General features: G+C 49.8%; 1 protein-coding gene across 1 annotated transcript in view; it reads left to right on the top strand.

Annotated features, from left to right (window-relative positions):
- The window catches only part of CPNE2 (copine 2), a 39,525-nt gene that overhangs the window by 10,661 nt on the left and 2,539 nt on the right, over positions 1 to 26,325 (top strand). The window contains exons 3-14 of the mRNA XM_083870130.1: positions 1,378 to 1,557; positions 4,574 to 4,648; positions 7,335 to 7,406; positions 10,907 to 10,990; positions 13,972 to 14,061; positions 14,287 to 14,385; positions 15,186 to 15,272; positions 15,447 to 15,506; positions 17,885 to 18,018; positions 18,698 to 18,752; positions 23,030 to 23,081; positions 24,004 to 24,137. Of these exons, the coding sequence (XP_083726256.1) occupies positions 1,378 to 1,557; positions 4,574 to 4,648; positions 7,335 to 7,406; positions 10,907 to 10,990; positions 13,972 to 14,061; positions 14,287 to 14,385; positions 15,186 to 15,272; positions 15,447 to 15,506; positions 17,885 to 18,018; positions 18,698 to 18,752; positions 23,030 to 23,081; positions 24,004 to 24,137 (1,122 nt within the window). The remainder of the gene's footprint in view (positions 1 to 1,377; positions 1,558 to 4,573; positions 4,649 to 7,334; positions 7,407 to 10,906; positions 10,991 to 13,971; positions 14,062 to 14,286; positions 14,386 to 15,185; positions 15,273 to 15,446; positions 15,507 to 17,884; positions 18,019 to 18,697; positions 18,753 to 23,029; positions 23,082 to 24,003; positions 24,138 to 26,325) is intronic.

Here is a 26,325-nt window from a genome sequence, read left to right as displayed (position 1 = left end):
GACAAAGCTCCTGCTTGCTTTGCAGGTTGGAGGATTTCCCCCCACAGCTGTGGGTGTTTCTTGTTCAACTCTAAGGTTCTCCTGCCCAGGCTCTTCCTGCCCCTTTCAGCTTCATAAGGATATTTTGCATGTTTGGCTCTAAACTTGCCCTTGTCTCCTGCCTTTCGCTGTGTCTAGGGAGGAGTATAGGTCCTGTCATTAGAGTTCAGACTCTCCTTGCTCATTGACTTCCAGAAGCAAATGCACCAGCTTTTCTCAGCCACAGTTTCCCAGCTTTCCCAGTTTCTAACATTTTGGCCAAAATGGGGGTGGGGGGTTGTCTTTGTGCAAGCTCATGACAGGATCCCTGCTGGTGCTGCCACCCTCCCTGCAGTGTGAGTTGTGGGGTCTGGGACCAAAGTCCCATTACTGGAGGGCAGCATTCTGGGATCTCCATCGTGACTGTCCTCAGGATTTTTTTTTTTTTGGCTCACACAAGGTTTTCTGACCACCTGTGCCATGCAGTGCTGTAAACCCACACTTCCACCAGCTGCCTGCCAAGTTTCCTCTGCTCCTGTCCCTGTCTTTGGCTGTGGGATGCTGCAGAGAGCCGTGGTGCTTCCCCTCTGATGGCAGGTTCCCCACATGTCTTCCAGTTTCCATCATCCTCTGTGTGCCTGCCCTTCCAATTCATCAGGGACATCATTGCTTCCAGCCTGCTCACAATAGCTGGGGGTGACAATGTCCATTGAAGTTTTGTCTCTGGGCCCTTCCAGCCTCTTGTTGCTACTAATGCTTGATGAAATCTGTGAAAAAGGGACTGTGCTTTTGTTTTTTGTCTTCTTATGTATGGAAGACCAGTAAAGAAGAAACCACAAGGATGTTTTGGTTTGAGTTCTAGAGGGAAATGCCAGAAAGTTGTGTTCTGGCTCGTGACACTTCTTGTTTTGTTTGTCCTTGTTCCTGGCTTCACAGCCCGGAAGAAACAAGTTTGGCACTACAGCTGTGAGGGTCTGGTTGGGGATCAGAGGTGTGTGAGAACCTCAGCTCCTGGGAGAACAGGGCTTAGAAGCAAATGAATCAATTAGTGATCCTCCAGTCCATGCTGAGCCTTTGCTGGGTGGGCACTTCCATCCTGGCTGTTGGATGGGGAGTGTTGTCCAGCCCCAGGTACCCCAGCCTTGGATGGCAGCTCTGCATGATGTGCCACTGTGTGTTCAGCTGGATCCCAGCTTGTGCACCTGGGTGTCACAGCCTGTGTTTAGGGACAGCTCTGCTGAGAGCCTGATGTGCTCGTTCTGGTGGTCACCATGGGGTTTCTGGATGACTCTGGCTGAATTCAGTTTCAGTGACAAAGCTGTAAGATGCACTTACCTAAATTACTCTGTTTCTTTGCAGCTGGACAGGACAGAGACGGCAGTGAACAACCTCAACCCAGCTTTTGCTAAGAAGTTCATCGTTGACTACCACTTTGAGGAAGTGCAGAAGCTCAAGTTTGCCCTGTTTGACCAGGATAAGTCGAGCACACAGCTGTATGAGCATGACTTCCTGGGAGAGTTCTCCTGCACACTGGGCACGGTGAGTCTGAGCTCCCTGCAGCCAAGGGACCCCAAAACGCATCAGACACAGTGAGTTGTGGTGAGATTACAGCTGTTCTTCTTCCCTCATGCAGTTTTCTGGCTCCTTCCTGGAAAGACAAATTTAATTTGCTTGTCACATTTCAGCTGTTGAGGTTGAATTGTTCCATGTTAGGGCTGTTGTCTACTTGGTCAAGTCTAAGCTGGTCATGGTGTGGATTTCTGCTGGTGCTGGCAAAGAGACATCAGCTTCTGGCTCTATCTTCACCGTGGGTTTTAGTAAAGGTCCTGATGACCAGTTTGGGCTTGGGAAACTTCCAGATATTTAAACTTAGGATGCATGCAGTCTGCCTTTCTTTCTCAGTTTGGGTTTTCACTTTCTGAAAGTTTTGTCCGTTGCTGTTGTGTAGCAAAACATTCCTCCTGCTTGAGCGCGTTGGTGCTGGAATGTATCTTCTGCTCTTCTGCAAAAAAGCTTTTGGGACACAGTGCAATTTATAAGTTTTTGGAAGGTCTTTTCATTCGTGAGCCCAGACCCTGTTAGAAGCTGGCAGCTTCATTCTCCAAATATCTTTGTCCTCTGGCTCAGAAGTAGGGAATGAGGGGAATTTTTCCATCTTTTTGCAGCATCCAGCAGCTGAAGGCTGCTGTGGTACCTTGCACAAATGCAGAGGCTGGGAGGAACTGCTTCTGTGGTCTCAGTGCTGGGAATGGGGACGAAGGAGGTACTGTAATAGGTGGGTCAGCACGGGGAGCCAGCCCAAGGTGCTCAGGGAGGCTCACAAACACAATTGCTTTGTTACACAGACTGCACCATGGCACTGCATGTGGCAGGCAGCACCAGGGACTTCACCACTGCCAGCTCAAGAGCTTGATGTGTTAGAAGAGCACTGACATTTACAGAGTTTGAAGCTTAATGGCTGGAATTGTGGATGTGCTCTGTGATGACCTAATTCTGCTCCTGCAGAAGTTAACAGACAGTGCAGGAAACAGCTCTACCTTATGTTCATTGGTTCAGCCCAAACCCATCCTTTGCTGTTAGTTCTGCTGTTGCTGAAACACATCCAGCTCCAGTGGGGAAGCTCAGCAAGGGCTGCTTGTGGAGGTCATGGTCTTGGTGGAAGCAGAGAATTCGTGGAAATAAGGACACAGCTGAAACCTTACTGTTCCTGAATTTGGCTCTGCAGCAGTCCAGGGCTCTGCAGGCTCATGTTGGAGAAGAACATTATCCATATGCAGTAGGGAGGAAGGTGGAAGGGTCTGAACCATCTTCTCCTGCTTGTTGGGTCTCTCAGATGATCTCAACCCTTCTGGTGCTTGGGAAGGTGGTTATGTCAGGGATGAGCCTGGACAGACCCTCCTGGGCTGTGGCAATGCTGGGGATGGGCAGCCGTTGACAGGTCTCACATCCAGGGGGGCTCTCAGAACAGCTGATGGTTTTGCCACGGTGGCATCACTGTCTGCTGTGTCTTTGGGAAAAGCTGGTGAGCTTGATCTGTCAGGTCTTGGAACTCTGTAAACTTACACCAATATTTTCACTCTGCAAAAGACAACTTGACCTGTGCCCAATTTTTGCAGCAGTTCCCATGTCAGCTTCTTGGTGACATTTAGTCCACAAGAAGACACCAACTTGGAAAGGAGGAATCTTTTAATTTCCCTTTTTCCCCTGAAAACTTGTTTGCCTTCTCTCCCTGTGGCCAGCATGGGCTGGCAGCACAGCCCAGTCGTGGAGCAGAGGTGGACTGGAGGGGTTGCACTTGTGCAAGGGTGAGGAGGGGGGTGAAGCAAAGTGAATGGGGACTTCAGCCACCCTGCTGTGGGTTTCCTAGTGGCTGGAGTTTGCTTGGGGAGATGTTTCCATAAGCTGTCAAAAGCAGAGAGCAGCTGTGGGCAGCAACAACTGGCAGTGAGAATCTGACTTTTCAATTCTCAGTTTGCATCAGAGCTCTGTCAGATTAGCCAGATTGCTTAGTGCAGCTGATGAGATCTGTAGCAGGATTTAAAAGGACAGCTGGATCATTCCCAGGCCTGTAATGACCTCTGTGGCCAAAGGAAATGTAGCAAGGATCAGACTCCAGGCTGGAGGTTGTCCATGGTTTCTGCTATCCCAGGTCGTGAGGAGGTTTGTCCTGCCTTTACCAGTGTGGCACAAAGATCTGGTTACACTGGCTGGTGATTCCTGTGCATCAAAAGCACTGGGACTTGGCTGGCTCCTCACAACTGAAAATGGGTTTTGCTTTGAAATTGCAAGAGTCATAGGATCACACAATGGTTTGGGTTGAGAGGGACCTTTAAAGCTCATCTAGTCTCAAAGGGGATCCACTAGATTTGGGATCAGGGCACAGGTAGTTCCAGCAGGTTGCTGGATCTCCATGTGGGCATCTGCACCTCATAAGGAAAAATTTTAGCTTCTCCAGATCTGAAGGAGACTGAAACTCACTGAGCTGGGAAAAATATTAAGGGTTTAACTCATCTCCCTTTTATTCTGTCTATCCTGTTACGAACCAGAAGTGAAGAAGAGAACATGCCTTTGGGGTACTGACTGTGTGCAGGGGGTCCAGAATGATGCTGGGGGGAGAGCATCCAGCTTTCAGTCAGGATCTACCCATGGAAACACGTCCTGCAAGCATGGTGCTGGCAGGGGTCATGTTAGAAGTATGTAAAATGGGGTTTGAGAGATTGAGTGATGATTTTGCTGGGAACAAATTGCGGTAGTTCTGTCTGTGTGAGGACCCACTGATCCCCTTCACTGGTCCCTGTGTTCAATGGGGAGTGATGCTTCAGCCTCTTGTGCCATCACTTCTCTGCACCATCATTTCTCTGCACCATGCACCCCAAGGGCTGGGGTGTCAGTGGTGATATTCCCACTCTCACAGTCATCCCTGGATATTGGTGCCTTTCTTCTACTCTTGCAAATGCTTAATCTGAATTAACCAACATGAGCAATGATCAGTTGCTTATGAGTCTGCTTTTGATCACTTGTACGATCATGGCTTTATTGTCTTTGGCTTCTCTAGATTGTCTCCAGCAAGAAAATAACACGGACTCTCCTCCTGGGGAATGGCAAGCCAGCTGGGAAGGGGATGATAACGGTATGTGTGCTCCTTTATGTTACTGCTGGGTGTGTAAAGGTGGATGGGGGCAATGCAGGACACTCACCTGGGGTCCAGGAGATGGGAGTGTATCTCTTGAATATTCTTCCCTTTACCGCTTGTTTTCCTGGCCACTTTGGTCTGTTTGGAGGACAGTTTATTTGGGACAGGGACAGTCTTACTCAGTGTCTGTCCAGTGCTTAGCACTGTGAGTCTTCAACTTCTGCTTCAGTCTCAGAAATAAAAAAGATCTGAGTCTGGAGAACTACAAAGTAAATCTATGCTGCTGTTGTTTGGTGTCTGTATAAGGTCCTACTCAGACCTCTGTGGTGCAGTGACAGGTAAGAGGGCTCATTCCTTTTCCAGGGATGGGTGATTTTGTTTGCAGGACGAGGATGTGCCATGGCAACAACTCTCATAGCAACAGCCACTGATTCTGATGCAGACCCCTTCGGGCAGTGGCCTTCCTGCTGCGGATCTCTAGCAATGTTCCTTTTTTAAAAAGAAGAGACTAAATTTAGGTGTGTTTCTGTTCCACCACAGCTCCCATCATTTTTGGATCTCTGCTGTTTTACGGGTTTTGTGAGATGTGCAGCTGAGCTGCAAAGTTGTGGAAGGAAAGGGCCAGCAAGGAGTTAAACTTCTGTCAGGTTTAAAAGCACTGGGAAGGTTTAAAAGCCTGGGACCTGGTGCATCTCCTTTGCTGTTTGCTTTAGGGGAAGATATTTGTCTCTCCTAATTGCTGCAGTTAGTCTTTAAATGCGGAGGAAAAGCCGCAGTGAGGTTCAGAAGTGGAGCCATTCCCAAGGCTCTCACATCCCATCTGATGCCTGAGTGGGAAGAGCTGGAAAAGTTTCCAGTCAAGTCCAAAGGTTATGTGCTTTAGAAAAAGAAAGGTCCTGTTCTGTCACTAATGTGTCATTAAACATCCAAGGGGAAGAGAGATCTTAATTTTGGACAACTGATATGATTCCTTGATCTGGGTTTTTTTGGCCTGGCCTGGCCTGGCCTGGCCTGGGTGATGACAATGGGGTCATGTGTGGTGGGCACCTTTCCCTGTTGCTTGGTGCAGTGCTGGAGCACAGGCCATGGACACCACTGGAGGAGCAGACTCCAGGAGTTTGGAGCCAAAGCCTGATGTCCTTGTCCTCATTCCCTTCCATTTTGCCCAACTATCCATTTTCCTAACTGAGATGCCACATTGCTGAATGCAGCAGAAGAACCTATTGGCTGAGTAGGTGGGACTGTGTGGGAGTCCCTAGGTTTGAAGAGGGAAGATCCCAAAGCAAACCTCTGTTTGTGGAAGTCAATTTTATAATCTTGCTGCACACCTCTGCTGGACATAGTGATAGGGATGTTGTTATTGTCTGTGCTGGCCAAGAGAAGATGCCACCTGTGGCAGGGTGGCACAAGGACATTCCTGTCTTGTCTGCACAGCCTGGCTTTTACATAGCCTACAGTGAGCCCTAAAGTGCTGGGTTCCAGCTGGGCATGCTTTTGTGGGGCTTGGGAAAGGGCAATCCTCTTCCCTACAGCTCCTCTTCCTCTTGCTGGTTTTGGTGACTGCTTGCATCCACCAGGGACTAAGTGGGAGAGAAGAGTAATTCCATGGCATGGCAATAGGGAACTTCTGTATGGAGCAGAGGGGAAAACTGGGGTTCGTATGCAGTGAATGGGGTCCTCTGTGGACCAAAGAGTCGAGTCCACCATGGAGAGGCCAGGACGTTGTCCAGGAGCTCATCCCCCCACCCAGCTGCCCAGGCAGATGCAAAAGCTGCATCTCTGCCTCCTCATCTCTGCCAATTCCTAAGTGCCAATAACCCTCTGATTGCTTGTTCTGTAGAAAATTGTCCCCTGGAGTTCTGCAAGTTTTTTCTAAAAGCCTTGGTGTAATGACACTGCATAACTTCAGTGCAGGACAGGCCCTTGTGAGAGGCAGCAAACAGCCATGCTTGGGGCACTGTGCACAAGGACAATGTCCATGCTGTGCTCCTGGCTGTTCTGGTGCTGGCTCCTGCCCTGGGAGAAGGAGGATGCAGCTGGGAATGCTGAGGAACAGCTCAGCCCACCTCAAGAGATCAGAAGAAGGAGAGGTGGGGAGCAGATGCTTAGGCAGGAAAAAAAAAGACAAGTGATTCAGAAAATGGCTTGTAATAAAAATGAATAAATGTGGGGTTTTGTTATAAACATTCCTTTAAAATACCAAGAGACTGATTAGACTATATTCCAGACAAAACTGGCCCACTAGGGGCTAGCAGCCAAAGCCCTTCTGGAGCACGTGTGAATAAAGTCTCTTAAAGTGAAGTGATCTGGGCTGTGCTCCTGCCTGCTGCAGCTCCTCAGGAGAAATCATGGAACCTTCATCCTTGGGCTGCCTGATCAGGTTGTCATGTGGAGACATGGCTCAAGTCCTGGGTTCCACCTGCATTTCCCCTAAGGGATGGGGTGACTGTTTTTGCCATGCCCAGCCCAGGACATGGAGGATGAGGTGGCACATCTTTCTGGCAAGGGTTTATGTGGCTTCTCTTTCCTCTTGGCTCAGTCCTTGGAGGTCCTGAATGAGCCCTGGTGCAGAAAAGCCATGTGAGAGCAAGTCCAGCATACCACCCAAGAAAAGGGTTGAGTGTTTCATCAGAAGCTTAATATTTTATGCTGAAAATGACTGCAGCCTTCCCTTGTCTTTCAGATAGCTGCCCAGGAGCTCTCAGATAACAGGGTGATTACTCTGAGCATGGCTGGCAGAAAACTGGATAAAAAGGTGAGTGGAGCTGTGTCTGGGGGATGCAATGTTAAACTTCTGCCCTTGGGATCAAAAGAAATCTCTGCTTTGGGTGTAGCAATGACAGAAAGCAATCTCATTGGAGAAAACTTCAGGGTGACACTGGGTGAGATCCTCTGGCTGCTGGGTACAGCTGTGCCTCAGTTTCCCTACTGTCATGGTGTTTCTTCCTTCATCACATGTCTTGAGATAGAAGAACTGTGTGTGGCACAGGATCTGTGTATCAGCATGTCTCAGAGACAGCAGATTTCAGTTTGGAATTGCCTCCTGACAGAACTGGAAGTTTTGGTGACCCTTGACTCCATATCTCAGATGTGCTGAGAGCTCTTGGCTTGTCACCTTCATCCCCTCTGGAAATGGGGCAAAAATCTGCTTCTGTATCAAAGTGTAGGGCCTGTCTTCTCCAAGGAATGTGGCTCTCACAGAGGCAGGTAACACATGAGCTTTGCTTTGGCTGTGATGCACAGGAGGCAGTGAGTCTCTGAACAGCATCTTCTGACCTTATTTACCAGGCAACCAGAGCTATTCCTCTTGAACCAGTCCCGTTGCTAAGCAATGGGAATATTATTTTTTCCTTCTTCCTAGTCTCTCCAGAGCTTGTTTTATTGGCAGGATGGCCCTCAGTGTCTTTGAAAACGGGGTAAAGCAAGCAGCCAGGCAGAAGGGTATTTGCTGGTGCAGAAGATGGGGTTCATCCAGTCTCATTGTTAAAACTGGGTGGGTAACTGGTTTATCCAAGTGTTTTTTCCCACCTGTTGGAAATGGCTGTTTTCCCAACCTTCTACTTACCTTTCCTAGTGCAAGGAGCCAAATGCCCCAGTTAAGAAGTAACAAATAACAAAAAACTCAATTTCATCTATAGGTGGCAGGAGAAAGATTGTGCTCAGTGACCACCTGCTGTCACCAAGAACTGACAAGTTTCTTTGCCAATTCCCATACTGCAGGACAGAGTTGCAGTGCTCAAAGTCCTGCTCATGAGCAAAGGATGCCCAGGTCACTTCATGCAAATTAAAATGGCCCTTGAACAAGAAAATTGGATGGAAAACAGTATTTTTTGATCCTTTTTTGTTAAGGCTGAAGTGCAGCTGTGGGAGCTGAGTAAAACTTGTTTAAGCTTAGGAAAGACAGTGAAAAATTGAATAAACAAAAGAAAACCAAGGTGAAGGTTGCAGCCTTGGACATTACAGCATGGAGCTGGGGAGCACAGCTACAGGCTCAGACATTATAGGAAGGGACTGGATCTCACAGGATTTTTTGGTGGGGCATTGGGATAATCTTTAGTGCACACACCAAGCTGAAGCCGTTGTCATCCCTTACTGGCAGCTGTGCCACAAACTCAGCTTGGAGCAGTGCTCAGCCCAAGGCAGCTCCTTCTGCCATGGCTACCCTGAGGCTGGGATGTCTTTGAGGCTGCAGACAGGGCCTCCTTCCCATCACATCCATTCTCTCCACCTACAGCTCACTACCTTGATTTAAGTGTTGAAGCTGCAAAGCAGGAGCATGTCAGCAGCAGATTCAGCCTGGGGCTCTGGTACCAGATGAGTTCTTGGGAGAGTTGTTGAAAGATAAAATACTTTGCAGAAGAGGAGGTATTTCCACCTGAGACCAGCCACGTGAAGCCCAGAGGTGTCTGTGCCACCACTGTGGAGGGGACAGCAGGAGGGCAGTGGTGCTTCAGCATGGCTGGGGGGCAAGTGCTGCAAGCCAGGACTGCTGCTGGAGGCTGTGATTTAGGGAGCTGTATCTGCTGGAAGTGCCAGCTCCACCCTCCTTCTCTGTGGTGTGTTAAAACCAGTTTGGATCATTTCGATTCTTGGACCAATTTGCAGATCGATCTGGTTTGCTGAGCTGCTTTGATTGCTCAGTTTCCATCTCCCGACAGGTTTGCAGGGGTGAGATGTGTGTGGGTTTGATGTTTTAAAATAGCAGCCCACAAGCTTGTGGTTTGGAGGCATCTCCCACCCTGCTTTGAACAGAGCAAGGCTGACTGGACTTGCAAGCCAGGCTGATCCACGTGGGATGGCAGCAGACATCCTTCAAAGCTCCCCACTGCCCTCGGAGCTGGTGCCTCCACCAGGTGGGCTGGTGCTGATGAAGCTGCCTTGGGTTGGAGGTTAAGCCAGCACAGGCAGGGTTGGGTGCCCACTTGTTCTTTAATCCATCTGTGAAGTCTGAAAGTCCCAAGTCCAGGTGGTGGGTGAGCAGGATCAGAGATGTGCTATAGCCATACTGCTGCAGAAGAATGGCTTGTGTCTCTATCCTACAAATGTGTGAAAAAGGGTAGGAAAAAAATAGCTTCATCTCATCAGAGAAGCATCCCTGTGAGCCTTTATAGTTTGCTTCTCTGCATAATTTTGATTGAAGCAAGTTGTAGTTTCCCCAGACCAAAACACTTAGTAGTGTTTTACTTTTCTGGCTGGCTTCAGAAACAGGATTTAGATAGAAATGTTCATGGATTTTCTGCTGGGACGTTGCTAGAACCCATGTGCATCCCAGCTACCATCTCCTGGGCTGGCTGTGGACAGGAGATCCTGGAGTGTCCATGTTTCCTCCTTCTCCATGCACAGTCCCTTGCATCCCCACTGCATCACTCAGAAACACAAAAAGTTCCTGTTCAAACCCATAAAAAGTTCCTCCAGCTCTTTGAAGGATTCAGACACCCACCTCCCTCTAGGAGGAAAACCCAGCTGAAATAACTTAAATTCTCGATAGATTGTCTGGAATATTTGGGACGTGCTTTCTAGTTAGGAACTCCTTGGTTTTTTCTGAATGGGAATGAAGTTCTGCCTAGAAAAGCTGGAGTTTCCCTGTCGGTGCCACCAGCGCCTGCCGCCTCCCCGGGCTGCGGGTGCCGAGGCAGCCCCCGTGCTGATTCCCAGCAGGGGTGTGTGTGTATGTGTACACATTCCTCAGAAAGCAGCAGCCCTTTGTCGGGGGATTATCTGAGGAGACGCTGGCAGGAGAGGCAGCACACACTGACTCAGGGCTGCGTATCTCAGAGGGTGTTACATGATCTCTGTCAACACCAGGGCAGCTCGCTCCTTAAAGATTTCCTCTGCTTATGTTTTACTGCTGTGTGTAGGAGGGTGGATTTTTTTTTTTCTTTCTCCCCCAAGACACTCATGCACTTCATAATTCTGTTTTTCCTTTGAGGCTCTGGATGTTTTTCCAAGCCCAGACGCAGCTGCCTCCCAGCTGGGGTTGTTGTCTGTGGCATCTGTGTCCAGAGAGCTTGTTGGGTACAGGCACACAGTGGGGTGCCAACACACCCACCTCACCAAAATGTGGTGGGGAAATCAAGGGGATTCACACAACCAGGACAGGGAGGTGGGCAGGACACTGCATGTTTGCCAGTGAGCCTGACCTGGCCCCATGGGGACAGGAGAGTGTCTGCAGGGCTGGCAGTGACACAGGAACACCTCTTGGACCTCTGCTGCTTGCAGAACACCATGTAACCCATCCTGTTCTTCTCCCTGCAGGACCTTTTTGGGAAGTCAGACCCCTTCTTGGAGTTTTATAAACCAGGTGACGATGGGAAGTGGATGCTGGTTCACAGAACAGAGGTGAGCAAAACTTCAGCCTGAGCTGCTGAGGCAGCCCCATCCTCACATCAGCTCCTCTTGCCCTTCATGGTGTTATCTCATCCACTGCCTGTAGAGCAGGGTGGGATCCAGGGATTTCAAAACCTTATAGCTCACTTCCCAGTGTCCAGTTGAGGCTGCTGGACTCCAGCAGATGAAGATTCACTGAGGCCAGCAAAGTCTTTAAATCTTTTCTATACTGTGCACTGCTGTATCTACCATGCAGAGAGGGAGATGGTCTTGAAGCCCATGATAATCTCTAGTCTCATCCTGGGTTTAGACTGAGCCCTGGACTGCTCTCCCTCCACTTGCAGGAGCATCAGGATGAGCTGTGACTTGAGGAGATGGTGGAGAGAGGTGGTGTGAGATGGGGAAAGGTTAAAATCATCTTTTGCCACCTTCACCTACCAGTTTCAGTTTCATATCTCTTATGAGCCAGAGCCACAGCCAAGGAGGCAGAGACCTGTACCAGGGTCTTGGTGGGTCTGATCACAGCCAGCTGACCTCTCCTCTCCCTCATTTATACCTGCTGTGGTATTTTGGTCTGAGCTCCCTCTGGTCACGTTCTCAAGCTGCTAAAGCCACGGATGTTAGGAACAGGCACAGCATGGGCAGGGAGAAAAAGGCTGGCTTTTGCTTTAACAATGGACTAATAAGTACCTTTCAACTGCTTTTTTTCTTCTCCTCAGAGCTTGTTTCATGGCTCTTTTTAGTTTGCACACAGTTCCTGGCAGCTGGCAGAGAGAGGAGGGGGAATCACTGGAGGGGGGAGACTCACAGCAGCTTCCATGGCAGAGGAAAAGAGCTCCATTTCACCCCGTCTCACACCCTTCTTTCTCCATCCCTTTCCTTGTCCCCACAAAGCTTGGTTAAGGAGCCTGTTGTACCATCAAAGGAAACTGCTGTTACAAAGCATAGAGGAGGCTCAAGTGGAAGGAGAAAGTGGTGTTTATTTACAGTCTTTCCGTATGTTCAGTTTTACCACTTCTGTGCAAAGTCCATGAGGATTTCCTTCACTCACACACCCACATGCACGTGGGCACCAGGATGTGGGTAGCATCTTGTGTCCTGTGGTACCAATACAGGCCATCCTTAGAATCTCAGCTCTACTGATTTTTTTTTTTTGTGCTTTCCCACACACCTTTCTGTGCATATTTAGTTCATATCAACTTTAGTATTTCTCCTGTATTTCTGTGGGAGCAGGCTGGGGCCTTACTTGGTTTTCTCCTCATGATTCAATGTGCGCAGCAGGGCTTTGACTCAACAAGACCATGTTTCTCAGATGTGGGGGTTTGGAGTGGCCTCCAGCCCTTCCTCCTGGAAGAGGCATGGGAAGGTGCCTGTGCACCAGCCATTGCTGGGATCTCAATCAGCAGGTCAGGTTTGTGGGGAGCAGATGTCTATGCTGGTATTTCCTCTGAGTTGCTGCCCATTGTCCTGTCTCACTGGATCAAGGTCTAGACTTTTCTTTCAAGCAATGGATGCTCTAACAGGTGCCACCTTACCAGCCCTGACTGCATCCAGCTGCCCTCAGAGGGATACCACATTAGGTGCCCCACCCCTGGAAGTGTTCAAGGCCAGGTTGGATGGGGCTTGAAGCAACCTGTTCTGGTAGAAGGTGTCCCTGCCCATGGGACCCCTTCCAACCCAAACCATTCTGTGATACTGTGACCATCTTTGTGTTTTGAGGCTGGACATGAAGAAATGAAGTTCTCCATTCTTGCAGCTTTCTGTGCAGGAGTATAACCAGCATTCAGTCTGATGCTGGCATTTCTCCTGCCACAACAGACAGGGCAGGTCTGACAGGGCAGGATTAGTGCACTGTTGCAGCTTGTTATCTAAGGACAAAGGTGAATGCTCAGCTGGAGCACTGGATCCTTCCCCACCCACCCTGGTGGCCTGGGAACCTGTGGGCAGCATCTTGGGATGTGTGGGCTCTCCCTGCCCTGCCAGGCTCCTGGAGGAGGTGTTTACAAATTCAGCTAAACTGTTCCTGCAGTGTCAGGGTTTCCCCCACTCTCAGAGAGACTCGGCTGTCAAACAAGATGCCAGTTCCAGGTCCCATGCAGCTGTTTGCCCACAGCAGCAGCCATGGATCTCTTCCTCACTGCTCTGGGCAGTGACTGTTCCAGCTGCAAAGATCCAAGGTCCTCCACACCAGATATCCCCCATGTTTGCTTGCACAGAGAAGGGTTAATTTGTTGCCTCTGCCTGACTGTCTTAATATCCATGTGAATCTCTCCTTGTGAGCACTACACCTTTGTGAAAAGGGATCTTTGCCTGCCCTGCAGGCACCTCTGATGTACACAGCATGTGCCTGGAGCCTGCTCAAGTTTGCTTAGGTTTCTACTAAGCAATTGCATTCTCTCAGGAAATGTCAAAAAGCATCAATTAATATTTCTCCAGCTCAGGCAACAGATGTTACACAGATGAGACAAGAGAGCTTAATGTGCCCAGGGCTGTTTTGGCTTTCCAGGGCTGGTTGCAGCATCTTCTGCTGCATCTTCTCAGTGGTCAGACCCCAGATGGATTCAGGCTGTGTTTGGGAGCTGGGGGGCTGTAAGCAATGAGTAGGGGGTGAGCAGTGGGATGCAGAGGGTATAAATAGTAGCTGCTGGCCTGGGAGTTGTAGAGTGAGTGGCTGTGCCCGTGCTCAGGCATTGCTGTGCCTGTGCTGCCCAGTGTGCCACAGCTGTTCTCTCAGGCAGTTTTTCTTAATTGCTCCCAGAGGTGGATAAATCACCCAAGGCAATGAAAACAAACCTGTTTTAACTCACACATGCTGCAGCCTGAGCAGGGGAAGCTGCTATGTCTCAATTATGGAGGCAGGAGAGGGCTGAGACAGCTTGCCTGGCCTGGCCCACTGGGAGTTTGCTTCAGGGTCACTCTTGGAGATGTGTCCTGCTTTGTCCTGATCTCTACCTGTGCCCATTGTAACAGCATCCCTCTGCTCCCATCTCCAGGTGATCAAATACACACTGGACCCTGTCTGGAAGCCGTTCACTGTGCCTTTGGTGTCGCTGTGTGATGGAGATATGGAGAAGCTGATAAAGGTAACGAGGAGCCCTCTGGCTTGTATTGTGGGGATCAGCCTCTGGGATTGCCTGTTCAATCTGAACCCCCATGGTTGGCTTATTAACAAACCCAAAGCAGCAAACCGCCAGAACAACAAAAACCTCCTTGTTTGGGGTCTCCAGCAGTAGAAGTTGGGGACTTGAGCAGGTCTTGCAGGAGACAGTTCCTGTTTCTGAGGCTGATTTGTGCTCCTTCCACCCCAGGTGGTGTGTTATGACTACGACAGTGATGGGGGACACGACTTCATTGGGGAGCTTCAGACCTCAGTGGCCAGGCTGTGTGAAGCCCAAGATGCCTCTCCAGTAAGTGCCAACATGCTTTGGGGGAAGAATGAGAAAGGGGCTCCTCAGGGTTGATGACAGACTTTGATACTTGCGCCTTCAACCTGTGCTCAGAAGAAGCCAAGCCTAAATTCCTTTATCCTTCCACCCACACCATGAGTGACCCAGGCTCTGCTTGTAGCTAAAACATCTGAACTAGAGAGACCTAAGGCAGATTTTGCTGAAAATCAGGCTCTGCTGGGATGTCTGAAGCAGTACGCATGATTTGAGGATGCCCTGTGCTCTGGGGGGGCAGAAGGACAGGTGTGACTTTCTGCTGGGGCTGCATCTGCAGCAGGGGCAGCCTGGTCCCCAGGAGTGCCAGCTCCCTTGCAACTCAACACCAATTTTGTGCCAAAGGTGTCCCCATTTTTCCCTGAAGTGCTGGCCGAGATCTTTGGCAGATGCCTCCTGATTGAAGGCATGTTGTGAAGAACACTGGATGGCAGGGCTTTGCACTGCAGCAGGATTGCAGGCCAGGAGATCTTGGCCAAGGCATGGAGGGTGTGCACCATGTGTGGTGCATTGAGTTTCCTGCCTGGGGAAACTGAGGCACAAAGGCATGAGAGTGCCCTGTCTAGGACTGCACAAGGTGGTGGTGCCAAATGCAGGCATTGAGCTCATTTTTCCTCTGGATTTGCAACCTATAGCCTGGCAATAAAATCTTCCTCTTCAGCACTGGAGGGAGGCTACACCCCCAGGACATGCTGCTGGTGGCATCTGCAGCCACGTGGCACAGCCCAGCACTGCTCTCACACCAGGGTCTGTCTCCTGTCTTACAGCTCGAGCTAGAGTGCATTAACCCCAAAAAGCAAAAGAAGAAAAAGAATTACAAGAACTCTGGGATCATCATTGTCAAGTCCTGCAAAGTGAGTATGTTACTGAGATGTTTCCTTCAGCCCCTGACTGAGCTTGGGTCTTCTCAAGCTCCCCCATCCCTTCTGCCTCTGGCTCTCTTGTGTTTCCAAGGATCTGCATAGCCTGAATGACAGTGATGACAGTTGCTGAAACATTGATTTTTTTTGTTTGTATTTTGCTTTCAGATAACCAGAGATTTCTCCTTCCTGGACTACATCCTGGGAGGCTGCCAGCTAATGTTTACTGTAAGGACTTTTGCTTTTCTTTGCCCAGTAGCAATAACACCTGTGCAATGGGCAGGACTGTGGAGTCAGTTCTGAGATTTTGCACCAGCTTGGGGTGACTTCTCATGGCAGTGAGGAGCTGCCTGTTTTGCTGTTAAACCATGTGGGTTTGGGGATTCTGGGGATGCTGAGGTACATCCAGTAGCATGGAAGGAGCTGGCTGGACTTTGGCTGAAGGCCAGGCTTTCAAAAAGACCTTCTGACCCTTCAGAAAATGTCACCAACTTCTCTCCCCATTTCAGGCTTTAACCACCCTCATTTTTTATGGAAGCTCTCCTTATTCTGAACCCAGATGGGAGACTTTGGGATGTTATAGAGATGGTTTTCTGCATTTTTACTGACATTTCCACCATCTTTCAAGCTGGACCACAGCTTGTCAGGAGTAAATAAGCAAGAACATAACAATCCTGAGTGAAACCACTACGATGTAGAAGTGGGTTTCTCAATTTCTGCAAACTTTCCTGGTGCAGTATCCAGAGAGCTGCAGGCACTCACAGTTAGATCAGTTTGTATTTTGTTGTTTTATCTGAAAACATGATGGGGGAAGAGTAGGAGGAGGAGGAAGAGTTGCCATAGGAACAGCAATGATTGGGAGAGCTTTTTGTATGCTGTTCTGCCTCTGTGTGCTTTGGTCTTGGTGCTGGAGAGTGAATAGAAGAGAAAATCAGTGAATTTATTGGTAGTACAGAGCTCTTGCGTGAATTAGGTTTGAATACAGGAATTTTCCCCGTCTAAAGATCTGCTGGTTATTGGAGGGCTCCTCCTCCTCCCAAGGCATCTTTGGTTCAAAGGGTGTGTTTCCTAAGGGTGCAACACTGCAGAAACACCTGAGTTGGCAGGAGGATGCTGCACACACCCCCTGCGATTTGGAAAGGCCACTGGTGCCTTCCCCACCAAGGGAGGGGCTCGGGAGAAAAGGGCTGAAGCCACAGAGAAGAGGGTTTTGGGTCCAGCTGTGTGCCTCATGTTGAAAGCTGTGTCCCTCTCAGACCCATTGCCCAAGTGCTGCTCTTGATGACATTGCTTGCAGGGCCCCTGCCTGTCTGACTGCACTGAGCCCCCACTTTGTGTCTCAGTTTCTCTCTTACTCTCTGGCCATGGTGGCTTGGCCAGAGCTGGGTGCAGGGGTGTTACAGAGGTGGATCACAGGCTGTACAGTTGTTTAATGAAGAAGTTGAGTCTTTGTGGAACCATAGGATGGTTTGGGTTGGAAGGGACCTTCAAAGATCATCTCATTCCACCCCCCTGCCATGGGCAGGGACAGTTTCCATTGGACCAGCTTTCCCAGGGCTTTGTCCAACTTGGCCTTAAACACTTCCAGGGATGGGGCAGCCACAGCTTCTCTGCACAAGTTGTGCCTCACCACCCTCATCATGCAACATTTCTCCCTTATCTCCAATCCAAACCCACACTCTTCCAGTTCAAAACCATGTTCCCTTGTCCTGCTATGCCTGCTTTACCAGCCACCCTGGCACAAGGTGGTGGCACGTCCTGGGCTGTGATGTCTTCTTGCTCCAGCCAGGCCAAGGTCCCTTCTCAGGCAAACTGCCATTTGTCCTCTCCCATTATAGATATGAAGCAAAATCTCTCACAAAATCCCTGAGCTCAATTTAGCCAGTGGAGTTATTTTGGGTTTTGCCTCTTTGCTAAGCAAACAAGTCGAGTGCAGTCACGCTGCCTGTTTGCCTCGTCCCAACTCTTCCTTCCCAGTCGTATCAAATTGGGTGGCTCAGCATCTCGCCTCTTCTGGCCAGATTTATCTGGGCCTGAGACAGGCATTTCTACAAATGCCTTTAAATAGAAAGCCTAATTTAGGAGGGAGAAAAATGAGTGCCTTCCTGACAGAGTCCCCTGAGAGCTCAGCATATATGGGTCCCTGGGGAAGCCTGGTGAAGAGCAGGTCTTCCTGCCTGCTGGGAAAGATCTGCTCAGGGTTGTGATTCTTTGGTCAAAGACCTTGAGATCCAAATAATACCCAGGTGGCCCTGGCTGCTTTGGTGTCCCTGGGGCTACTCAGTTCCTGTGAACCTGGGAGATGGGCAGTGAGAGTCCTCAGCTGGAGGTGGTGGTGGCTTGCTCTAGGAGAAGGGGCTAGTGGGAATACCTTATGTGATGGTCTTTGATGAAAAGTGGAGAGGTAAGATTTGAATGAATTTGCTTAATGTCATCAGCTTTTTGCAGGGAAGGTGAAATGGATTTTGTTAAAGTTCTTCAAAAGTTTGAGGTTTGGGGTTTAAGGGAACTGTGTGTGGGCCTCACAGCAATGGAGGCTTGGTGGCCAGGTCTCTGGTGGCATTTGCTAACAGAGGATGGATTAATGCATTTCTCTCCTCCTCCAGGTTGGGATTGACTTCACAGCTTCCAATGGGAACCCCCAAGAGCCCTCCTCTTTGCACTACATCAACCCCCTGGGGACAAATGAGTATTTGTCAGCCATCTGGGCTGTTGGCCAGATCATCCAGGACTATGACTCGTAAGCACCGTGCCCTTCTGCCACCACCCCGATTTTGCAGATGTTTCCCTGGCTTCCCACAAGGCTTCTGAGATGCACCTGTCTTGATCCAGGGCTAAGGATGGGGCTAACACCTTAAGGATGTTATTTTTACCACAAACATCAGGATGCCAGGGGAGAGGGTTAGGGCAGGCTTTCTCCTCTCTCCCCACTGCTGCTGTGGAGAGGAAGGAGCATTAGCAGAGGTGGAACATCCTCTGCTGAGGGCAGGTGCCCTCAGCTTGCCGTTGTTGTTTACTGTCAGAGCTGTGACCCCAGATTGCCTCATTCCTCAGACATCCTGAGGAGTAGAGAAAACATCAGAAAAATATAATCTCAGACATTGATAGAGAAAACAAAACAGAAGTCTGTTGCTCTCACTGTGATGGCTTTTGTGACCAAAATGGATTGTTCATTTTTTAAAATCTCCAGGGTTACATGCCTGCAAGAGATGTGTGTGTTTGGGCAAGAGGATGCTTCTGGTCTCTATGGGAAACAGAGCAAAGCTGGACTCTTTTTTTCTCTAAAGATCAAATTCAAGGGGCAATACCTATTCTCTCTGTTCATTTCCCATTTAAAAGCACTGTATGTTTTGGGAGAATCTGTGCAAGCCTGCTTTGCGTGTGTCAGTAAAACCATATATTTTCCTTCTTCTCTTCAGGGACAAGATGTTTCCTGCCCTGGGATTCGGTGCTCAGCTCCCGCCAGACTGGAAGGTGAAGTGCTGTGGCCACCTGAGTGTTTGAGATGGGTTTGTCCTGATACTGCCTGGGCAGGAGCAGAACTGCCAGGCCTTGGTCAGGGAAAAGCTGCCGGGGAGAGGGGGAATGGGCAGATGTGGAATCTCAGCCAGTGAGATGTGTCAGTGTGGGTGGGCAGCAGGGCAGGGATGGGGCATAAGCAGCCCATTCCTTCATTCTGCACTAGCATGAAAGCAGCAGCTCCCTGGCATTAATGGGCAGAGCCAGGCATTGATTCATTTTTCTGGCAGAAGGTAGGAACAGTTCTGGGGAAGGGAAGAGGCCTCTGGATGAATGTGTCAGACGGCAGCTAAGTCTGGAAGGGGGCTGGGAGCTAGGGAGCCTTGATGTGATGTTGCACAGGCAGAGCCTGCAAGGACTGAAGCATAGGAGCTTTCCTCTGCTTGAAGGAAAGCAGAGCTTTCTGCTTGCTTTCTAATCTTGGTCTTTGGTTAGGATTAGACACTGGTCCTACAAGGCTGAGCTGCACATCCTGCTCATCTGGAGGGCAGGGAATGGGGCTGTTCCTGCAGCCTGGCTGGCAGATGGGGAGCATCTTCTCACAGCTGAGACAATGTGCTGGGACACCACCATCATTAATTACTGGCTGGGTCTTTTGGCCCCTCTTCGCTCACGCCCTTCGTGTGCATTTTCTTTCTGCTCACTGGTTTTGAGGCGTTCCCAGCTTCAGGCTGGGGTTGAATCTCAGTGAGCCCTTTGTGTTCTGTGGGAGGGGAGCTGTGCTCTGGGCTGAGCACAGCGGGGCATATAAGTCATGAGCAGCTGGGAACTGGGCTGGGAAGCTCATCACTGCCAGCCCTCGTGGCTGGGGATGTCCTGCCCGCTCCGGCTTTGTGCTTTTCTCTGCTCTCCTGGCAGCCAGAATTCATATGACTCAAGTGGGAGCTCTTGCTGTTTGCCAGCCACAGAAGGAGATCCCTCCATGTGCACTTTGGAGCTGATTCATCCTCCTTGGCCTGCAAATGTCTCTGGTCTGTCACTTTATCACTTTTCTTGGGAAAATCTAAGGTAGGCAGCTTCCAAGGTCTAAGAGCCAGCTGCTGCCAGGGGTTTATTACTTGGGGAGAAGAATGGGAATGGCAAATGCAGTAGGGATGGAAAGGGCACAGCAGTTCAGGATCGTCGTGGGGAGCATCCTGTTCTGCTGCCCATGTGTGAGTCAGTGCCCATGAGAAGGGCATTGCTGGGTTGGAACCCAGCCCTTCTGGGACGACTGGAGGTGGGTACTAGGTTGAGGATGAGGGCTGGGAACTCTGCACCTGCCTCCTGCAGCCTCTTGTGAGCCTGGAGATGCTCTGTAGAAGCAACCAGAAAAAACACCTTATTTTCCCCAGAATTATTTCTAAGCCCAAATAAACTCCAGTGTGGAGCAGCTTCTTCCTTCCCAGGTGCTTGGCCCATGCCAACAGGTCCCCCATGACCCATCAGTTGTCTCATGTTATCTGTGGGGCCATCCCTGGTGCATCTCCTTGCACCACTCCAGGTCGAGGGCTTCATCTCTCCCCAGCTCTCTCTAAGCATCATTGGCTCCACTCACTCCTTAAAGATTGTTTGGCTATCAAGGCTCGTTGGGTATTTTCAAAGCCAAAGCAGCAGCTCTTCACGAAAACCTGTGCCCTGTGTGAGGGTGGACAGAAAGCAGGGACCCACAGACCCAAGCAGAGATTGCCAAGAGATAAATGGTGCTTTGTGCTCCCGTTGCCATGGCTCCCCCAACGCTTCTCAGGCACCCGCCGGAGCAAGATGTTTTGCACACAAAAGTCGCATTGGAAATGTCAAAGAACATCTTGCCGTGTAACAGCTCTGTAGAGAGCCTCGAGTGGTTTCCTAGTAGGGAACAGGAGAGGGGAGCAGATGGGTTGTGGTGTCTGGGGGATGAGCAAAGGCAAAGCAGCAGCAGAGAGGGGGATTCTTAATGTTGGAGCCACACTGGTCACCTGGATTTGGGAGATGGGATCAGCCAAAGGAAGCTGGCGGCTTGACTGATGTGTAACCTCCAAGACTTTCCATCCTTTTGCCTTTTATATATATAGGGAAACTGAATCATGGCAGGGGTGGAATTCCTTCTGGGGGGGGCAGAGGACCCTCTGTGAGGTTGGTCTTACCCTTTGGGGTGGTTTAAAAGTTTCTCCCTGTGAGTTACTGGGGAATGGGATACCTGTAGGTGCTCCATGTACATTTGACTGGACTCCACAGAAACTGTTTTCAAGGTACAAGCTGAATAGGGAATGACATCTTTTCTTTTAAGTTTTTTGTCATTTTGAAGCCCTCCTGTTGATTTTTTAGCAGATATGCATATAGATATATATTTTTATATATATGTAACATTCATAAAAACTCCAGAGGAGGTTTTGCAACACTTCTGCCACGTAGGGGTTCTGCTCTGTAGACAGTGAGGAACACAGCTTGAAACTGTTTCATTGCTTCTCAAAAGAAAGAGAAACTCCTCTTTTGCAGAGCAAAACATGGAAATATTTCTGCCTGCCTTATCTATAAATATTCGTGGCAGAATTTTGAACATCTTCTAAAAAAAAAGAAGCAAGCCCATTACAACCGCAAGTCAACTGAATTTGGGTTTATTGCCCAAAATCAAGGCTTCTGTGAGAAAGGGTGTATGCAAAACACAGTCATATATTCAGCCTGTCTTTAACCTGGTAGCTGTGAGTGTCTCTGGTTGTGTTCTGCAGGCCTGGAGGGACCTGAGCAGGCTGTGGCCACTCGCCAGTCAGGCAGCTCATCAGTTCTGCAGCATGGGGAAGACTTTTGGTTGACTTTACTTTTGTTTAGTTGCTATTTCCTACCCCACAGCCTCTTGTAAAAACAGTTTCTGCTGCTTTGAACACAATGCCCAGCATAATTGGAAAGTCTGAATCAGACGCGTGTTGCGTTTGCAGCCTCGGGAGGACTCTGGCTTCAGACGGCGCTTTGGAGGACACTCGGTTTTGCCAGCATTGGGAATATTCATGTCCCGAAGCAATTCCCTTGCTGAAAAGCTCAGCAAACCTCCACCCTTCCGAGAGGGAGACAATATCCTTGTTTTGTAACACTGGCACGAACAGGGTGGGAGCGTTTTGTTTCAGAGTCCTTGAGCTGGTGGCCTGAAAGCCCAAACCACCCCTTCAACTTTCAGAGGTGCTGGAAGAGGCAGTTGCATATCCTTGATGTTCCTGAGAGTCTGTTTGCTTCTTGGAGTTCCTAAATTGCTAGGAGCAGAGTGAGGAATGTCTTACCCCACACAGCTGATGGCTGTTCCACAAGCAGGCTGTTGACCCACACCAGCACTGGAAAGGTTCATACTGGAAGCCAGGAGCCCTCTCTTGCAGCTGGGCTGCTGAGCTTTCTTTGCTGGCAGAGACAGGTTCAAAGCAGCTGCTGTTCAGTGCATCAGGCCAGGGATCAAGGTATGAGGGCTGTCTGCTCTTGCCACAAGACCTTTTGGAAAATCATCTCCCTCAGCTTGAAAGGAGGTGGTGGAAAAGCTAAAGAATCTTGGATGTGCTGTGATGGAAGGATGGGTTCCTGGGCAATGAAAACCAGCCCAGATTGTGCTGGGACTGGCTGTCCATCACACCCAAGCTTTCATGTCACCTCTCCCACGCTGCCTTTCACCCTCATGCTGACCCAGATGATGAAATTAATCAACTGCTGTTTGCTGTTGTACCTGGCCTGCCAGACTAGGTCTTCAACACAGTTCACTCTGTGCCTTCTTCCCTCCTGCTGCATCATCCTCATGCAGAGAGATAGGGAATGGAAATGCTGCAAGGGCTGGGACTTCCTGTGATGAGTTTGAGTTTTCTCCCTTTAAAACCTGCAACAGGATGAAGTCGTTTCTCCTAATGACTGGTGAGATGGCACAACTGGCTGAGAACATCCCTTCTGCCTGCTTCCCCTCTGGGCAGCCAGTGGGAAGCCACGTAGACAGACCTGCTTTGATAACTGCGGAAGAATAAATGGTGTGATAATTTCGGAAGGCTCCATGATTGGGGCGCTGGGGAATTGGTTCATCCTCAAGTGCTGCTCAGCCTTGACCACGTTTGTGTTTGCTGTTTGGGTAGCAGAGGGCTGGGAAGTGTCACTGACCCAGCAGGATTGACTGTAATTCTGTGACCACCTGGTTCTGCTCCAGGGGAGCATCACACCTAAACCAGCCCTCCAGCATCAGCAAAACTGTTGGTGAGCTTCCTGTCCTGCACTGGCCCTCCAAATTAATTTGGATCTTTTCTTCTCCACAGGTATCCCATGAGTTTGCCATTAATTTCAATCCTAGGAATCCATTCTGTTCAGGTAAGCATCTACCAGGCCTTTAGGAGTCCTTAGATGCCTTCAGTGCCTTCTGTCCTTCCTCTGCATTTCTTCAGCAATACCTTCATCCTGGATATGCTCAAGGTCAGGTTGGATGGGGCCCTGAGCAACCCGATCTAGTGGGTGGCATCACCACCCATGTCAGCATGGTTGGCACTAGATAATCTCTCAGTTCCCTTCCAACCTGAATCATTCCATGATTCTGTGATCATGGGGATTCTTCAAGGCATGTTCAGAGACAGACATGAACAGTGAAGCAGAGCACATGCTAAAGGCACACTCAGAGGAAAGCACAGAAAATTTGGGGGTGTGTAGGAAGGCCCAGGGTAAGATGCAACTGGATTGAGACTGTGTAAAATCCGCCTTCGCTCTGCTGTCTGGTGTGTCCTACCAGCCGTCTGCTCTCCCAGCAAGGCTGCAAGAAACACAAGGCCTGTTTAGCAGATGGGGAATTCAGACTTAACGCTCCATTTAGCAGCTGATAGCTGCTCACAGTGGTGGCTGAAGGACTGCTCAAATCCTAAGTGGTAAGGGCTACCATGGACCCTCTGGTTTTTGGCTGTGTTCAGAAACCAGGAGTTGCTTTTCTTTTTGCCTCTTCTCCTTGGCTGATTCTGAGATTTTTTCACAATCCCAAGGAATGCCTTCACTGACTGTGGGCACTACGAGGGCTTCCCTACCACAGAAGGTCTGAGGACCCACTGCAAAGTGACTGAAGAGCAAGGCTTGGATATTGAGAAATTTAGGGTGGAAGAAACTTGTAGATCTGGATGAGTCGGGCTGGAAGCGGGGGGAATAGATCAGACTTCAGCTCCATGACATGAGCTAATGATTCCTAATTGGGCTTGCTGTGGTCCTGAGTTGTGACACTCTGTAATGCCTGGTTTCTCTGCTTTCCCTGAAGGTGTGGAAGGCATTGTCCAAGCATACTCTGCCTGCCTGCCCCACATCCGCTTTTACGGACCCACCAACTTCTCCCCCATCATCAACCACGTGGCCCGTTTTGCAGCTCAGGCCACCCAACAGGAAACTGCGTCGGTAAGTCCATAAGATTCCATGATGTGATGGCAATCCTGATGGCTTTGGGCAGGGGAACACAAAGCCTGAGCTGGGTTTTGTGTCTTTCCCTTTCTGTGGGTCCAGCCTTGCCAGGGGTGACCAAGGTGTCCTTGTAGGGGTGTGAAGAGCATCTGAAGTCTGCAAGATAGAGCTCCCTTGGGTCCCTGTGGCAGCAGGCTGCCCATGGAGGATGGCAGATCTGGCCCCTGGCTTTTGCTGGCCAAAACAGCTCAGCTTGGGCATCAGCAATTGCATGGCAGGAGATGTTGGGGTAAAAGCTTCTCTGACTCCTCCCTGGAGCAAAGCAGGATCACACTTAAAACCTATTCCCTACAAGGACCTTTTCCACAGCCTTGTTGTGAGTGCTGTTGTTCTTCCCAGCTCCAGGCATAAGGAAACACTGAATTTGGTTTAATTCAGCACAGATCCAGGTCGCTCCTCATTCTTTCGTTTTCTGTGCCGCTGTCAGTGGGGGAGGGAGAGCCCACGGCTCCGCACTGAGCAGAGGCGCTAATCGTATGCAAATTGCACCCCTCTGCTGGCACTAATAGTTTAATCAAGGGAGATTTTAAATAATGGGCACTAATAGTGCCGTCAGAGGCAAGCCTGGCTTGGCTCGGGCGGTTTTTGGCAGCACAAAGCGTTATTGATGAGGGATCTCACTCCCCCGGGGTCTTCTCCTCTTCCATCCCATCTTCAGCTCATGCATCAAAGCCACCCCTGGCGCTGATGGCTTCAGTGGCTGCCTGGACCTGCCCTCCTCTTCCTCCCGCTCTCGTTTGCTCCCAGCATTTCAAATAAAACCAAAAAACCTCGTAGTTTTTCCATAGCAACATAGATCACAAACAGAGCCCTCAGCTCTTAAGGGATGGGAGACTAAAACATCCTGGGGCTGGGGGAGGGACAGAGGGATGTTACACCATTTGACTCTTGGGGAAGGATTAATTAGCTTTGGGGAATTAAAACCTATCTCTTCCAGCAGGATATCCACCTGCATTCAAACCACCCCTTTTCTTACCCCATGCTGTTCAGTGCTGCCTAATCCCTCCAAGTCCTGCTCACCCGCCTGAGCCTGATTGCTGATATCATTAACAAATGGATCAGGAATCATCCCAGGAGCCCACATGGATGCAGAGATCGGCCATTTTAACAAAAAAAGAGGAGGAAGGAGTCAGGTGCTGCTGGGATGGTGTGTGATGGACCCCCCCAGCCTGATCCCTGTGCACCAGCAGCTCTGATTGTGGCTTGGCAGAAGTGCCACCCTGGCTGTGTACTGCAGCTGGATCCTGGAGGTGCCACCAGTACTCTTGTCCTGCTGTCATTTACTGACACCACCAAAACTGTCACTGCTCCTTGGGGAGTCTCCCAGTGATGCTCTCCAGCAGTGCCCCCTGGTCCCTTGCTTATAGTGATGCCCATTACCCCTACACAGCCCCTGGGCTTTGAGGCTGATCTCCAGCAGCAGCTCTTACTTCTTTTGACCTCTGAAATAACGTTGTGATAAACATTTGACAAGCTCTGCCTCCCCACCCCTTTTCCTGCATACTTTCCAGCATTTTTCTCAGATCCTGTTACAGATTTCACAGAAAAAAGGGGACAAACGGAAATAACCCTTTCCATGTTTCCAGTAGAGAGGCCGAGCAGGGAAAGGAAGAATCAGCTTAAAGTCATTATCAGCTGCTCCCCTCGAGATTTTATACTCTTTCTCCCATACTGGTTCACAGATGGGGCGAGGTCCAAGTCTTGCTTCCAGTTATGACCAGTGCAGGTCCTCTCCTGAAGTTTACTCTTGTCCTACAGACTCAGATGTTGCAGTCCTGCTCTGCACACTTGTTTCACCATGATTTGCTCTCAAAAGTTCATATTTCGATAAAAACTAAACCCTGGACAATGCTGTGCAGGCAGGGTTAATGCATGAGAAGGGGCTGGAGTGGGAAAGGACCTGGCTTGGGAAAATCTCCTGACCTGTGTCCTCAGGTTGTGTTTAAGCTCTACTCAGCCTTGTTAGTACTTGGAGTTTAGCAGTGCAGATCATCAAGAGCGGATGAAGCTTGGGAAAGTTTCAGGAGCTGTGGGCTGGAGGGAGACCAGAAAAACAGGCTTGGGGCAGCACTCCTTCCTTTGCATTTCCAGGATGCTGCACTAGCGGTTTTCAGAGGAAATGGAA

Source organism: Zosterops lateralis, assembly GCF_965231275.1.
Source record: "Zosterops lateralis genome assembly, chromosome: 12".
Taxonomy (NCBI): Eukaryota; Metazoa; Chordata; class Aves; order Passeriformes; family Zosteropidae; genus Zosterops; species Zosterops lateralis.
The sequence above is the reverse complement of the archived record's forward strand: the minus strand, read 5'-3'. Positions and strand labels throughout refer to the sequence as shown.